Consider the following 13,014-nt stretch of genomic DNA (forward strand, 5'->3'; position numbering starts at 1 on the left):
AGTTGTGAAACTAGCAAATTCCTAGGGCGTTCGGAAAGTATCTGCGGAAAATTTCGCGGTAGCACAGATTTTTTGAGATGTGCTGAAAGTTCACGTTTTGAATATATTATATAAGGACATTACCGGTTGTATCCACATAACATATCTGGCCCCCTCTTCCTTGCACCCTATAATGGCCTAACATTCCACCCATATTCGACACGTACTCATTTATGAGTTTGAATCTGGCCATCCCGCTGCTCAAGCTCATCGAAACCTAAGTCAAGTATTCGGCACTGAAGCCCCTTCTGAGCGGTCTGTGCACGCCTGGTTCCAAAGCTTCAAAGCCGGAAACAAGAAACTCGAAGATGAGCCTCGCTCTGGTCGACCGACCGCAATATCGTTCGACTAACTGAAGAGTCTGGCGGAGCAACATCCATATGAAGGTGTGCGGCATTTTGCTGCCAGTCTTGGCTGTCCGTGTCCACCCTGAGCAGTGGACTGTGATCTCTCGGAATGGTGAAAAGCTCGGTCACTGGCTCCCAAATGCGTTGAGCAACGGCAACCGCCAAAGACACCCGAACATCTGCACTCAGCTGCTCTCCAGAAGCCGCAGATTCGACTGGCCGGACACCATTGTCACTGGAGATGAAAAATGGGTCCTCTACGTCAACCACACCCACACCCACAAACGTGCGTGGTGCGCTGGCGATGAAATGCCGGATCCTTTCGTGAAAGGTAAAATCGATGAGGGGAAGGTCATGCTGAGCGTCTGGTGGGGAATTCATGGAATCTACCGTTTCGAACTGTTGCCGAACAACACGACAGTTACTGCCGAGGTCTACTGCGCCAACTGCAAAGACTGGCCGACAAGATCGGCAAGAAGCACTCGAAGCTCGACAACGTTCGTCTGCTGCAAGATAACGCGCGTCCTCACATCGCGAAAAAGACTTCCCAGAAAATTCTGGAGCTTTGATGGGAAGTTCTACCGCACCCACCGTCCAGCCCGGACCTAACCCCGAGCGACTATCACCTCTTCCGATCGCTTCAACATCACCTGGATGATCGCAACCACCTCGAAAATGACCTTCGGGTTTTCTTCGCCTCCAAGTCGCCGGAGCACTGCCAGGACACCAGATTTCGCCACAGAATTCTTATTGTACAATTCACAGCTTCACCATTGCGAAGCATTTGTTCACATGGTCATAGCGATTAAGCCTTTCTTGCCAATGGAAGCATTAATTGCAGGTCTCCATTTGTCGGCCAATTCCTGACGACAACCGCTCTATTCGTCTTTTCCCGATTGGCTCTAATTATTTCGCTTTCCATTCGTATTCGAAAGGATTACCAGCGCTAATCACAAGACAGGAAACTCACTGCAATCACGACTCGCCCGTTTAATATTACTGGCGCAGAACTTATGCAGGAGACACGCGAGCGATAGCATGCGATCATAGTCGATAGCACGCGATTGCGTTCCGCATCAGTGCTACGTGTGGAGGGACGTGAAGCGAAGCAATTCGTGCATAAATGCTTAATAATATCGTCCAGATGACACGCGCCGATGGGTCATAAATTTATTAGCGGACAACTTCTCCTGAGCGACAGGTCACACTCTCCTGCCACGGTGCCTTTTGTTCACGGGCTCGTCTAGAAGCAGAGCATTAAATTTCTATTTCCATGAGTATATTCGATATCCAGCTTCATATTAACTGAGACATGATTGCTATTCAACAAAGAAAGTGCTACTAAATTCATTTCGAATGCAAGGACGAAAGCTAATTGATTTATTTGCGAGCTATGTAGCTCACAAAGAGAACGTTTCTTTCATAAAATTCACTCACTCCCTTCCCGGCCTCCGACCACTACAGGTCTTTTTCTGTTGCTAGCTTCTCCTCGCCTACGTGGGCATCTCATTAGCAACACAATGCCCCTAACGTCCATCATGCGAGTTCCATTCACAATTCCATTCTTCTCGTCTTCTCGGCCACGTCTTTATGCTCTTCCGTTTGACAAGAAGAACTCCAGCTTCGGTACTCATGTTCTGGTGCTTGAACGAACGTGAGACGTAAAGATATACGAGCATGATATGCTGCTAAACACGCTTATTTCTCCTCTTTTTCTTTTCATATTTTCTCTCATGCATTCCTCTGAAGTACATTACTTGATAATCTCTACTTCTCTCAGTTTTCATTCCAAAGATCGAATGTCACCTTTTAGTTGGTACTTGGTGGTCTTTAGGCCTGTTTCTGTCATCAAGGGTACTTTATACGAGTTACTTTTAGTTGTACTGTGATGTTTCCAAGAGTTCCAGCAATGCCATGTTGAACAAAACCCATGCAGCGCTTCTGCGGACTTCGGTAGTCTACGAGTGGTTGTATTCAACACAAAGATTATTTTTCTTTAAATAAAACTGACTTCCGAGCAAAACAATTACTAAAGAAATTACAGGAAGATGAAAATCTTTTACATCCATAACTATCAATAATATAGGAATTTCTCTCTCCCTATGAGCCTCTCTATGATTACTGGAAATGACAAGTCTAAAATAAAAAAAAAGACCTAACCAAACAAAAACAGAAAACAGTGTTAAAGTTCCAGAGTTCATTACTTCTAAGAAATGTTTAAAAAATGAGCTAAAGCGGAGGGTTTGATCAATCGTTTTGAGGTGCGTCAGCGCATTCGGCTTCAATTCAGAATTATTAAGGTATAACCTTCAGAAACGATAGTTGCGTCCATATTTTTGAATCTTAGCATGTTCAATGTGATGATCAGCTATTGATTTAGCTTTTGGTCGATTTCCACGACATTTGAAGTTTATTGGTGGTATTTCCACAACACCCTCGTCATTCTGAGTACCCGCTTAACGTCTTCAGCCCCGTACTGCTCTACTCATATCATTAGATATGTTGGGTAGAGAGAACGGAGTCTTTTCTGGCCGCCCACGACGCTGTGCCTTTGGGAGGGAAATCGTGCCTGTCGAGTAATATAGTCTATACAGTCTGATTGGCTAGAAGGACTTAGTGAGCAAGGATTTAGACGATGTCTTTACCTGACTGCGCGATGCAATCTTTGCCTCCGTTCTGTGCACCTTCTGTGTTACCTACGATGGAGTTTTTCCTTCAGCATTTCTGGGTGTGCTGAATGATAGCGGACTAGGCTAAAATCGTTTACGAACGTGTATACGGCTATACAACGGCTTGCGGATTCCAACCGACCAGTCAGTCCAGTGTCTTTACCCTCCGGAACAAGCTGGTACAATGTTACTTACCTTCATGAGGTGAAACGTTTGGCCAGCATCAAGGAGGCATTGAACCATTGACCACAAAAACGTACGATAAGGTTTTACCGTTACACTTATCCGTCCTGATTTACTGCAAATAAATGTAGTAATGTGTGTAAATGTAATGTGATTTTTTTCTGTTTGGGTTTAGAATACTAGTATCGATTTCTGGAATTTTTGTGAATTGATCACCAGTAAGTGCTCCATATATTCCTATATGTTTACTGAGACGTAGGTAGAATACCCTCCAGGACCTGTGCATTTATTCCGTGAAGACCACCTGACGTATGTCAACAGCTGAAAAATACATGAGCCAAAAAAGGCGAGATTTCTCAGTGCCAGAGGAACCATGATAATCACTCGTTTTCTTCATTCTTGCGTAGGATCACGTTCCGGAGTACAGCCTACACAGCAATTACACGTTGGAACCATCAGTAAGCCTCGTGCTCATTTGCTGGTCACCATCCAGACGCTTATTTTAATTCTGCATTTCTCTCGGTTTCGAAAGCAAAGATTTCGATTTTCAGGTTGCACTCGGTTAATTGTCCATATTTGAACTTGGAATCGTTAAACCCCTTGTCAATTTCTTCACTCCTGTTCTTGATTCAAAATAGAAACGATAAGCTCTCCTCGATAACATTTCCCCAATTATTGATCAGTAGTTCAATCCATAATTATTGATGTCGAATTCAATCATAATTATTAGTAGTCAGTGTTCTATAGCAACGCATGCGTAAGAAGCAACGTGTGTCTCTTGAGACATTCCGAAGACTCTGTATTGATTCTCTATATAATTTACAATGTAGTTGAAGAACACGCGAAATTACTTTTGAAGGTTTTTTATCCGATCATCAATGAATTTATTGCTCTGTGGCATCCATACTGAGCACTGAGCGTTACTTTTCATGTTTGTGACCTCCTGTTGTTCTTCCTACTACATACTACTCTACTAGACACCTGCTTTCGCCTATTCTGCATTGTTCCGTAAACGTTGGCAATTGTGCCCGCCACCGGCGTAATTACTGGCGCTAGAAATAGGCGGTAGAAACCACATGAGGTTTGAAAGTGCCAAAATCTTCCCATTCGGGAATACCAGGGACTACATAGTTTCAAGAAGTATGCGGGAATTTTTTCGAAAATAACACGGGAATGTTGTGGTTGCTGAGAACTCGTTCTGTTAAATTCCACGTTATGCGAAAAGCACACCTAAATCGATTAACTTTTTACGCAATTCAGTCGAGTTATCACACAGCCCTCGTGTATGCAACCGTTTCATTGCTTCTACGAAACGAACATGGGCCATTAAGCGAAGAAGCGGCGCAGAGAAGAAAGAACGGTTTTAGCATGGACTCATCACTGCATACAAATTAGAATTTCAGCAAGACCTATATATAGCCACCAATTAGCTTCACCTGAATCATGAAGAACAACAACTTTTCAGTTTCTGCTATGATTTTACTTTTATTAATAGTAATCAATTATTGTTTTATTGTTCGAATTCTTTGCTGGAACGTGGCTTTCACTTATGCCGTGGTTCTCGTCAACCACATTGATTACTAATGATAACAACCGAAAACTTACAAAAATTAAACGCAGGTCACTGAAAAGTCATGTACAACCTCGAAGAGAAACCTGAGAAAGAACTGTCTCCTTCCATCCAGCTGTGAATGTTATGGATATGATTTACTACATCATTGATCATGATTTTTCACCTGTCCCTATCCGAACGAGTAGATATAGTTTTGTGGGCGGAGCTACTAGACGCAATATTTTGTTGGGTTTGGCTATTTAGGCTCGGCGACAGATGAGAGTATCTCTCATTTCCTCACAGTGTCATCTGCAAAAGGAAATGAGTGAAGATGCGCACGACGAAACGTGGCGCAGTAGGGCGGAAGTCACAGTGCACCCAGTGTTGAAATTCTCTGAAAGTGAAATGGATGGGAGTCATTTCCATGACAGTTCTCTTTCCTTTCGTGTACTTTTTCGATGTGCGCTTGGGTGTCTCACGATAGTGTCATACGCTGAACATATCACTCATAACTAAGAATTAAGTTCCCTACAGCGGAGCATATAGCCCAACGCTGTTCCGTGCTTTGCACGAAGAAGGAGAAAATCTCTTTTCGCTTCCTTGTGGAACTTACTTCGTGTTATTGCTTCTTTCTCAAAAATTCCCTCATTTTTTGTCGTTTTTCTTACATTCTTTCTTTTTCGTCTGGTAGCTACGAAAGTTTTACGACTCTGAGAATGCATTTCGGTCATCGGCGCCTGATCTTAAAGCTGCGTTTCGTTGTCTGCAACTATTTGTTTTTTTCATTCATCACCACTTTTTCTTTCAAGAAACCACAAAAAGTCCTCTTGGATACTTGCAGAGATTTTGGGTGATTTGTACTTCTGCACGTGCGTGCTTCCCTGTCGGCAGATTCCCTGCATCGATCTGTTATACACACCAGAATGGAATTATGCGAGTTATGGAGATGAGTTTTAATACGACCTAATGCATGCAGCAATGTTGACATTTCCCTCATTTCATTGAATCCCCGCCAGACACCCTCATCGATGTTCTGAGGCGTAGCTTTTTCCTACGCTACCTGTTACTTCTTCTCTCTGTGCCTGGATGCACCTGAAAAAACACGAAAGGATCGAGCAGTTTTACTCCCACCAGGCCCTTCTCTGAATATTTTCAGAGTGTTCCTCTTGAAAACAAACAGAATGCTGACGGGTAATGAAACAAGAAGGAAGACAAGCCGAAAAGGATGAGTGCGCTGAAACTTTGATATCTCTTTAGTTTTAAGATTATGCAACAACTAAGAAACGTTCACGAATATTGAGTTGGCTCGCAGAATCTGAAGAAAGTTACGATGTGTGGCTACTGAGAGATAAATTGTGATTCCTACTTCCAGACAGCTGAAGAAAAATTGTTGCGCACATCCCTCCATTGTGCCGTGTCTTAGTTTAACATTACCCATTCCAACGACTATCCTTACTTTGATTGACTTCGACTTACGTGACTCAAAGAGCGGCGGATGTTTTGGGCCAACGCGTCTTCTTCGCCCGGATGTGTCGTCCTTTAACATATCCGAGCCCGCCCTGTTCGATCTTCAGCCATTATTGAATAACAGTTTTATTGTATTCAAGAACGCAAGTGTAGCTCACTGGTAAACGGTCAGCACTACGCCTGACCACTCGATATTTCGACGCCGTCCAACAAAATACTGCAGTGTCGAAAAATTGGTGCCACAGTTATCTGAGATAATAAAGAAACTGGAATGGTCCACACAGGTGGAAGTCATAAATTTTTACGGGTTAAGTTGAAATTGAATTCGTTTGCACTTCCCAAAAAATCGATCAAGAAACACTTTATCCTTTTAATAACGTATCTCTTCCAAGCATGAAGAGGATCTTGTGCCGTCTGTCATAAAGATATTTAAGGAAATTAGGGAGTGACTAGATGGGATAGGGTACGGTGAACTAAAGAAGCAACATGAACTCATCGCCTTTCAAAGAATTGATTTTTTCACTTTGTTGAGTTAGTTTTATTTTTTTTTACTTTAATCAATCTTAACTCTCCTTTGTTCAACAAATAAAGAGATACGAATGTCTAAGATGTGTGTCGATCAAGACAAAAAAATCCTCAGTAGTAGTTTTCAAAGCTATATACAGATTCGTACGAGAGAGGAACCCATTAGGCTCCTGAAAGGCGCACATGCACCGAAAATGCTGATAACCTGAGGCAGAGCTAATGTGTCCTTGTACACTTGAGAAACTTTTATTTTTGTTGTTTTATTGGCGAAACTCTAACGTCCTTATTACGTTCTGGAACGTCATCGATCGGACACTAATTTCGCCAATTTTTTCCATCCTACTGGACCTCGCTCTGCTAATGCATATAACCCAAAATTTACTGAAAAAATGTTGCCTTCGTATTGATCGAAAATTTTCTCAACGAATGCGTTGTCTTTCCTTCACAATTAGTCTAACTCCAACATACACACAAAGAGTACAGGAATAAGAAAACGATGTTCTCCATCCATTCTTTGTATGCTCTTATTTCTTTGAAAGCAATGCATGTATATATGAGATATATATTTGATATCAGAAAAGCTCCATAAAGTTTAAATGATTTTTCTTCACTTATTTATGAATAATTTTAGTGTATAAGTGCTAAACCAAACTAATTTGGTTGGATTTTCGCATTTCTTTAATTAGAGGATAGAAGGTAGCTTGTAGTCCAAACATGATCCAGATATCTTCCATGCAAAACTTCCAGCGCCCACAAAAAAATCGTTACATGCTGTCTATATCCTAATAAATATTGCTGTCGAACAACGTCTCCTTGAACTTCGTGCACTTCTTCATTTTCTTCTTCTCTCATGAGTTGAAATTATGGAGAAAAACTGCGCATTCCACTGTTCACCGAAGCTATAATTTTTTTTTGACATTGCACAGTCCTCAAATTTCTCAGGGAACACCTTTCTTTGTTCTGACAGAAATGAATTTTCCTTTCTTCACTTCTCATTTTCAATTCTAAGTCTTTGCATTTATAGTGCTTTTCACCTCTTTGCCATTGTGTTTCTGTATGAGGAGTTGCTATCTTAACTTCATACATCTTTTAACTCTTCTCTGTTCAATCCTCGTAAAAATTACATAGAAAAATTAGTCACTTTTTATCGTTAAAGCATTTTCCATACACTTCTTTACCTCGTTTGGGAAACAGTCGTAAGCAATGCATTGGACATCGATCACCTCCAAGTATTGCATTATGCAACCTGTAAGCTCCATGAATATGGTCAGTCGACAAAAGGCAAACTATTTATCCGAAATTGTTCAGGAAACAACAAAATGGAGTAATAATTCATAAATAATCTAATTAACAAGAGAAGTTTTTATTAAACATTACCTTCCTTGGCCCTACCAACAGCCTTCAGACGCTTAGGGTAGGACTAGGAAGGGTGTTCGGGATATGAGTGATGTTGCTTGCAAATTATGCATCTTCTATGCATTTCGATGTGGAAGTTGATAAATATTTGATATGCTGAGAAAAGACCTCTGTCGGCTCTTCTTGACCACATACGATCTAAAATTAATTCATAGGTTCTACTTGAGAAATATTTCCATGAACATAAAAACTGGCAACGGACGTTGGGAGGTCCAAAAATAATTTGATCTACTGACCGTCCTCCACATGATGAAATGAACGAAGGATCGAAACGTTTGCTTGAAGAAAAAACGACGCACGAAGAATGTGATCATATTTATGGCGCGCCCTGTATAAGGCAGATAACGCGTGTCCTCTTAACGAAATCTGTTACTCTTTTCGTTAATCCCGGCATAATTAAATTGACAATGCTCTCAACCACCTATTCGAATTTAATTATTTCCAGTAACTGCCAATTCACCTTTTGAGTATTGCCGACGACGTTGGCCTCCTGGTCGGACAATATCCGGCTGCGATGCTCCGATGAAACTCGCCATCATTCTTCTCATTATGATATCCAAAAGTAAGTTCTAATATTTCGACCTCCACACTGTTTTGTACGCTTTCCGTTGTGGATATTGATTTGGAGCCTCTAGGAGTTAATACAAATTTAAAGTGGAAGGATGTTAAAGTCTTGTTAGGAATATTCTTTATTTTTTCTTTTTTCTTTATTTATTAACCCTTCTAAAAATTCGATACCCATCCCCAAGCGTAGCTCTCTTAGCTTAGCAGCGTTGAACTTTGAAATATCCTCTTTTTCAACTTCATGCGAGCGCATTTAAGTTATGTAGTTCCAGTCGGAATCGCTGATGATTTTTTATTGTATATATGTTTCCACTTTCCTACGCGATTTCATAATCGAGGATCAGACAGGATTTTAAATGCCTGTGCATATACAGGGAAGAGGTACAGAAGAATTCAAATTTCTTCGTAGTCCAGATAGTCCAGGTACTGTCTTCAAAGAAGCGACTTCACACCTATTCTGTTCGTTCACAGAGCGACCTTAAACTATGTATATACAGTTTGTTTTCATATCGTTTGTCTTAAAAAAATGCGATAACCCAAATAAATAAGGGAGTATATAAAATTTCCTCAAAGATGTTTTTTTGCTTCGCCATGAAAACTAAGGAACATTTTTAATCACATCTTAAGAATTTTTTTACGATATAAAGAACTGCACACAATTTTTCGTTCAGAATAAAACTAGTGACCTTCACAAAAACGGTAGACTATCCAAAAATCATCTGAAGAGATCCTACGAAGAAGCATGCATGAGTTTCCTATTCATTTTCTTCTTTCCAGCCTTTTCGTTGTGGTGCGTGGATGGTAACGACTGCGACGCAACGTGCTCTTTTTGTGAAGGTGCTGCCTGCCTTCGTGTCCAGAGGTGGGGCACATTTCTCAAAAATGCATGTACTTCTTATGAAGTTCAATAGGCAAATGCCAGTTTCATGTCAACGTGTTTCTGAAATACAAAACGTCCCTAAAAATCTTTAAAATGCCATTTTAAAGGAGTTGACTCGACTCCAATTGCCGTTCTTTTTTGAATATTTGAAGAGTTTGAAAAAAACAAGTCGTTAAGCCAAATCTTATCCTGTTGGATCTAATCAAGTGTAGTTGCGAAATCCTCTGAGCTTAATTTCGAGCCGTTTTTATGAAGTACTCATGAATTTTTCTTCCCAACTTGGAAGTAATTGATTCTCTTGTGATTTCGCCGCACATGCACGATAGACTGTGTGTAGGCGAATGTAGCCCGCTCGTCAGCATACATATTTTGTAGTATCGACAAGGTTTCTATAATTGTGTACTACTTTTTAAGCAGAACCAAGATTGTTATTGCTCTTTATTCTGGCTAACGTTTCGGCGTCGTCGCCTTCTTCAGAGCCTGGAGAAATCAAAGACACGTGCAATCTACTCTCTCAAACGCCTCGTCATCCCACAAGATATGACTTAGCAAACAGATTATTCAAATGCAACGCTAGAAAAGCAGACCACCATAGCGCTCACCGCACTAGTAACGATGCCCCCGCCTCTGACCCCGTAGATCAAAACCCGCAAAGGTCTTGATATGGCGCCAACTCGTTGGTCACAGCGATGCATTTCTTTTCTTCTATACGATTCATGATTGGACTTTTGGCCGTGATATAAAACGCTTCCAATGTTTTTCGTGCCAGAACGTCTGATTCGCGTGCTAAGATCGTGACAGCTATCTTGAAAGAGGTGTTGTCATGAAACTGTCTGCGATGAGCACCTAAAGGGGATGATGTTTTTGATTTTACGAGTCCGTCTAGGTGCTCCTTGACGCGGGTACATAGTGATCTTCCTGTTTCGCCAATGTACACAGCCCACATAACTGACAGGTTATTAGATAGATAACTCTCGATACCACGCAGTCATCCTGCCTCCCGTTTGAACAAACGATGCAATTAGGTGTCTCATAAAGTCTGTCATAGGCGCGATTGCGGACTAGCTGCTGCTTCAGGTTCACAGGTGGTACGTCCACTATTCTGACTGAATCCTGCAGACCCGCCTGTCGCAAGCTTGCTCGTACTGCATTGCTCATGTCATCCGACATAAAAGGAAGGCAGAAAGGGATCTTTGTTGTTTGTTCTACCCTGTGGCACCGTCTCTCAGTTGCTTGGCTCCGATTTGAATGGGAAACCTTTGCTGGGTACCCATTGGATTGAGCAATGTGGTTAGCCATGTTTATGCGCCCTTGAGCCTCAGATGAAACCGTTGCAGCTGTATTAAACATATTTTCTTTTTTACAATTATTTTCTGCCGAAGGCTAGTTTCTTAGGAAACACATACACATTTAAAATAAAGGAAAATTATACTAAGACCACAACAATTTTGAACGTGGAGATTTTCCCAGATCAAGATTTAGAGGAAGAACCCAACATTGGTTTAGGGATTTTTACAGATGTGGAGGCTCAGAACCCGTCCAAGCATCAAAGCCATCGAAATGATATTGATACTCTTGAGATGAAAAAACATTGTTAGGACAAGTATACGTGAAATCCACCCGGACACAATGTGCTCTGAAATCTCAAGAACATTCCATCTTAATGTTGTCACAACCAGGACCATGGGACGTTGGATTTGTTGTTCGCGAAGCCAACAGATTACATTAAATTACTTATTGACTACTAAATTATTCCCAAATCAGATAAAATTAATCAACAGCGAGTTGTAGAGAATGTACCAGAATCAGTTTTAGTAAGGAACTTTCGGTGAAAGCAAATGCACACAATACTCTAATTACCGCAAACACATAAGAGGTCGTGTCCTGTGGTCAGAATACGGTAACTGATTCAGTGAAAAAACGTAACAGCATTGCGGAGAAAAGCATAGTGTAAAATCTCATATAGACCCCACTACTTATATTTGTTTGTTCGACGGACACTCGTTTGATTGGATCGTGTTCAACATAGTAAAACACATAAATTGAGATCTTTCAAACCTATGCTACCTTTAACGTTGAGTTCCGAAGCTTCTAAAATGTATAATGAGAAGAAAGGATTCTTGTATTCGGGTTTTCAACAAAAATGATTGTTTCTGTCTAAATCAAAGGAAATTTTTCGAAAATAAGTAATTGAGCATCAAATTTATACAGCTCGCTTCGATTGTTTCCACAGATTTGATGCCGCACTTGATAGCAAAAGACGATTCTTTCGAAGTCGTGCCAATCTGTTTTCTAAGACTCCATTATTTTCCATCACCTTGCCTATTCTATGTATTCCACTTTTTTTGAAGAATTTTGTTTCTGTTTTACCTTTTCTTTTGATTTATTTCTTTTCTGCCTCTTTAAATCCTAGAGTTAAGGCAACACCCGACTCGTGGCGTTACGACAGCGATGACGTGCTTACCGCACGACTCCCTCGTTCACGCCTATCACCCGGAAGGTTGTCGAACTGAGCTTGCCACCGGCGAAAAGTTGTGCCTATGTTCTGGGCGAGATTTTTGTAACTCATCCAAAAGTACACATCTTTCATTCCTATTTATCTGTTTGTTGGTGTTTTTGTTATAAATATTAAATTATTGTGTTCTAGTTCGCGAAGGAGTAAAAAAGATAGGAAAATTGTCAAGATATTCCCTGAAATCTCTGCTAATATCCTATCTTTGTAAGATTTCTAGAGAAGGTGCAAAATATGCCGCAGCTACGTGTGATATGCCCTTCCTCCATCATCACGTATTACGTATTGCGGGCGTATGAAGTATACTTTAAAATTGGGGCAGCATTTAATTCTTATGCAAGATATTTGCAGGAGAAAAACGAAAGGAATCGTTCAACACAAAAGTCAACACAATACAATTGACACAAAAGTCATGGCTAGCCGGAGGTACTTTGTGATCCACGAATTGTATTGATTGGAGAAGAAAAATTCCAAACTTTAAATAGTTGGATACTTGGCTTATTTGGCTTAATCGGCGAGCTGATATCATCGGCTGACGCGATTGCCCGCATCTTCTCCGAGGTGTGCCGTCACACCTCGGCGAAGATGCGGGCAATCTGTCTTGAACACAGCTCTGCCCAACCTTCCCGATCTTCTGCGAGAGCTTGCACAGAATTCTGCGAAGCCTTACGTCTCCCCTGAACTGCCTATCTGAGCCGAGTGTCCTCAGGTCCGCTTTCACCACCTCAGTTAGAACTTTCGTTTTCGGCCAAGTGGCTTCTTCCAGCTCGAACCCGGCAAACTCCTCAGAACTCGTTGAACAAGACGATCTGCCGCTCTCTTTAACATATGACCAAAGACGCGAAGACGACTTACTTTAG

General features: G+C 41.2%; 3 protein-coding genes across 4 annotated transcripts; 1 reads left to right on the forward strand and 2 right to left on the reverse strand.

The window, feature by feature from the left end:
- Positions 1 to 320: 320 nt before the first annotated feature.
- On the reverse strand, positions 321 to 767 carry RB195_026472 (uncharacterized protein; the record flags this gene model as incomplete). Its single annotated transcript, XM_064176913.1, has 1 exon — positions 321 to 767. The coding sequence occupies one exon, from the start codon at positions 765 to 767 to the stop codon at positions 321 to 323; it is 447 nt and encodes a 148-aa protein (XP_064070923.1).
- Positions 321 to 1,926, reverse strand: RB195_026473 (uncharacterized protein; the record flags this gene model as incomplete). Its single annotated transcript, XM_064176914.1, has 2 exons — positions 321 to 1,132; positions 1,824 to 1,926. The coding sequence occupies 2 exons, from the start codon at positions 1,924 to 1,926 to the stop codon at positions 321 to 323; spliced, it is 915 nt and encodes a 304-aa protein (XP_064070922.1).
- A 6,526-nt stretch (positions 1,927 to 8,452) lies between these two features.
- On the forward strand, positions 8,453 to 13,014 carry RB195_026474 (uncharacterized protein; the record flags this gene model as incomplete). 2 transcript variants are annotated; one of them, XM_064176916.1, is made up of 5 exons in its annotated part: positions 8,453 to 8,504; positions 8,644 to 8,760; positions 9,540 to 9,624; positions 12,063 to 12,173; positions 12,921 to 13,014. In XM_064176916.1, 5 exons carry the CDS (start codon positions 8,453 to 8,455, stop codon positions 13,012 to 13,014), a joined length of 459 nt encoding a protein of 152 aa, XP_064070924.1. The 2 variants fall into 2 exon arrangements, with proteins under 2 accessions (XP_064070924.1, XP_064070925.1); XM_064176915.1 differs by lacking the exons at positions 8,453 to 8,504; positions 12,921 to 13,014 and having other exon boundaries at positions 8,721 to 8,760; positions 12,063 to 12,267.

Source organism: Necator americanus, assembly GCF_031761385.1.
Source record: "Necator americanus strain Aroian chromosome Unknown Necator_2022.05.29.01.07, whole genome shotgun sequence".
Classification (NCBI taxonomy): Eukaryota; Metazoa; Nematoda; class Chromadorea; order Rhabditida; family Ancylostomatidae; genus Necator; species Necator americanus.